Source organism: Oreochromis aureus, linkage group 16 (genome assembly GCF_013358895.1).
Source record: "Oreochromis aureus strain Israel breed Guangdong linkage group 16, ZZ_aureus, whole genome shotgun sequence".
In the NCBI taxonomy this organism is placed as follows: domain Eukaryota; kingdom Metazoa; phylum Chordata; class Actinopteri; order Cichliformes; family Cichlidae; genus Oreochromis; species Oreochromis aureus.
In genome coordinates this window covers 28,901,485-28,904,899 of record NC_052957.1, presented here as the reverse complement: position 1 = coordinate 28,904,899, position 3,415 = coordinate 28,901,485, and the positions used below count along the sequence as shown (strand labels likewise).

At 35.8% G+C, this 3,415-nt stretch overlaps 1 protein-coding gene across 1 annotated transcript; it reads right to left on the bottom strand.

Annotated features, from left to right (window-relative positions):
* Positions 1 to 588: 588 nt before the first annotated feature.
* Positions 589 to 1,536, bottom strand: LOC120433507 (olfactory receptor 13C5-like). The gene has a single exon (XM_039599786.1). It carries the CDS (start codon positions 1,534 to 1,536, stop codon positions 589 to 591), a length of 948 nt encoding a protein of 315 aa, XP_039455720.1.
* Positions 1,537 to 3,415: the final 1,879 nt, after the last annotated feature.

Sequence of the window (3,415 nt, the reverse complement as noted above, 5' to 3'; positions counted from 1 at the left end):
AAGAAATTCGACAATAATAATGTGGATTATACAGATGATTTTTTTCAGTTAGCTGTACCTAAAGCGCAGTTGGTGTCTATGTTAAGAAAAGTGCTCTTAGCTTTTATATTACCAGAACTCTACAGGTTTGAAACTATAATTCTCACACCCCATTCACAAGAATCTCTTACTGAGTTTAACAAGCAGCAACTTCAAAAATAAAAATAAATAAACATTAAAATAGACAAGTGTAGAAGGTATGGGAACATTAATTACAAAAGAGGAATTGGTCTTTGCATTTTGACATAATAAACTCTATTACTGTTGATTAAGGTACCTGTAGCAATAGTTATTCCACATGTATGTTATGAATAAACATATGTTATCATCGGTATAATCAATATTAATATTAATATTTAAAGCGCAAAATAAATAATACAAATGTCAATTGTTAAAAACACTGTGACAGTTTGGTAAATAAATTAATTAATGAAAGCATTTTTTTAAATTTTATATTTCGTTCCACAGATATAATATATGAACATCAAAAGTGTTCTGGAAGGGATGGTTTGATGATGTGAAACTCACTATAGAACAAATGACAAATGCTTAGCATCCAATTTTAATACAAGTAATGAATTTGGCCTGAGAAAGCAACCCTTTTAGGTGTTTTGAAATTTCCTTCATTTTGAGCCCATATACAAATGGATTAAACAAAGGGTGATAGAGCACTATTTGTAATGTCATTATTATGCGTGCAGTTTTTGGAAAATCTAGTTCCACTCGAGCTATAACTACATCATACACATAAAACAAACAGGCACTGATTAAAACTAACAGATGGGGTAAACAAGTCTCTGCGGCTTTCTTCCTAATTTCTTTACAACTTTGATGAGAAACAATAAATATTTTTGTGTATGTGAAAACTATGAAGAGCATAGGAAGTATTACAAGATCTAGTAAAGTAACCACACCAAAGATGGTAATTAATCTTGATCTTTGACACTGAAGAGTGTAAACTGCATTATTACAAAATATTCCTTTTATTTTAAAGTCACACAGTTTAGCTTCCGTACTCGCTATTGCTAGGACAGCCATATGACAACCAGGTACAAGCCAAGCTATGACCAGGGAAATACTCACAGTGGTTTTTCTCATGATAATTTGATATTGTAGAGGTTTACATATAGCCACATATCTGTCATAGGCCATGGCGGCCAGAAGCAAGAACTCTGAACCACCTAGAGTGTAAAACATAAAAAACTGAAAGAGACAGGCTGAATATGTTGTGACTTGTTTTTCAGATAAAAAGCCAATCAGAAGTTTTGGGTAAACAGTTGTGCTGTAAAGAACAGAGTTAAGTAGCAAAGCAGCAATGAAAATGTACATAGGCTCATGAAGGTTTTTATGAATAAAGATTAAATACACAATAGTAGAATTAGTGCAGATTATTAGAATATATAGTGTAAACATAATAAAAAAGAAAATATATCTGTACTTGCTAATTTCTGTGTACCAGTCCAGAGTTAGAAAGGTAACATTTGATTCTTTATCCATTATTGTTTTCAAAGACAAAACATTTGTTCATAAAACAAATTGTATAACAAGTATTAATGGAAAACCAAAATCAAGGAAAAGAATTATACCAACATGCAACATGTTTTTGTGCCATTCATAAAGAACTCAAAATATCTTGAAGAACATTCATTACCAAGATTCACACAGTTAGTCATACGAGTCTGTAGAAGGTTTTTATTATTTTGCTTCATCCTCAAGGGAGGGAGAGTTCTGAAACACCATTGTTCTGCCTTCTGTAATTGATGCTTTGGGAATCTACAGTTAATCCTTCCTTTCTGTTTAATGTGAACATTCAGGATGGCTCTCCTGAAAAGTATAACATTAAAAGTAATACAAGACTAGATGTGTAAACAAAGAAAAGTAAAAAATAAAAATTAATACAGTCAGTAAGAACTCTCATACAGAATTCTCTCATACACAGTAATTTTAAGGTGCCAACATATGCTTTAACTGTCATGGTAAGTGGGTGGTGTTAGAGTGAATTGTTAAATGTTTGTCATTTTTATGCTTACCATCCATTTCTACATTGTTTAACTGTAGGATGAAAGGAATTCCACTGTCCCCCTCCCCAGATTCTTGAGGTTCTGGGTGGGGGGCTAGTCTTTTATTACAGGCAACATCCTTGTGAAGGTCTTTTTTGATGTAAGCAGGAGGCCACACACACACACACACACACACACATTCCTACTTACATATAGAAGTTCACACATATACATACAATGCCTCAGAACCATGTGGGCGTTGCTTTGCTGTGAGGGGATTGTGTTTTGTGTGAACTGTCTCTCAATAAAAAGGCAGCGAGAGGAGGCCATCGTCGGGGTCATTCGTGATGAGCTAAGATACCAACGAGGCCTGATCGCTTGCGCAAGTAAATGATCGAACACTGTTGCCTTGTTTTTCTTTCACGGGAATAAGTCCTGGATACAGCGGGGTCTGAGTTTAGACCCAACAGGTGGAAAAACTCTGATGGAAGATTCCTTGCAAAAAAGATGAGTTTATTTACAATGAAAAACCTAACGAATTTCTGTCAGAATCTTGTAAACACATACGGTCGTCTTCTGGCGCAGCAGTCGCTTTTCTAAAACATTGCCAGATATACGGTGTCAAAGTGAACTAATACTACGCATGGAAAGGGTTTAAAAAGAGGGGATTGTGTTTCTCACTGGTTGCCTGTCTACCAGAGGTCTGTTGTAGGGTTGTCATGGTGATGACTAGACCTCGCGTTTTGGGGGTATACTGTCCATTTAAGAGCCAGTGTAAGCCAGAGCACGCATGCAATCAAGTTTGTGTCACACACTAAGCGTTTTGTTTGATTCAGAGAGCACTGGAGAGTTAGGCTACGTTCACACTGCAGGTCTTAATGCTCAATTCTGAGTTTTTTTATCAAATCCGTTTCTTTTTTTTGTCTGCTTGTTCACACTACAAATAAAATGTGACACACAGAACAGCGCTCTAGTGTGACGGGGCAGGGTCAGCTCAAAGCGGCCCGCATGCGCTCCAGGAACAAAAGAAGACGTCGCACACAATGCGCTTTGTTTAGACCCAGACCAAACAGTATTGTTTGACTGATGGCATGATTAATAATATAAAGACTTGTTTCGGACTTTACGTTTCCCAATTTTGCTTTAAGTTGTAAAGTTATTTTGTTGTTTACATATTTATTTTGTTGTTTACATATGGCCTAATAATTATCCTTATTGCTGTTTTAGAAAGGGCGGTGTTTGAAGGATAGTTGCAGATTTCTGTCAGAATCTGCAGATTATACAGATTTACAAATAAAATGTTCACGTTTCTCTAACATTGTCTTTCAAACAGTTTCACTGACATGCGTCCACTGTGGATGGCTTCCCTGGTCCCA

Coding starts and splice junctions, on each gene's coding strand:
- LOC120433507 (XM_039599786.1), bottom strand. CDS start 1,536: ATGGATAAAGAATCAAATGTTACCTTTCTAACTCTGGACTGGTACACA.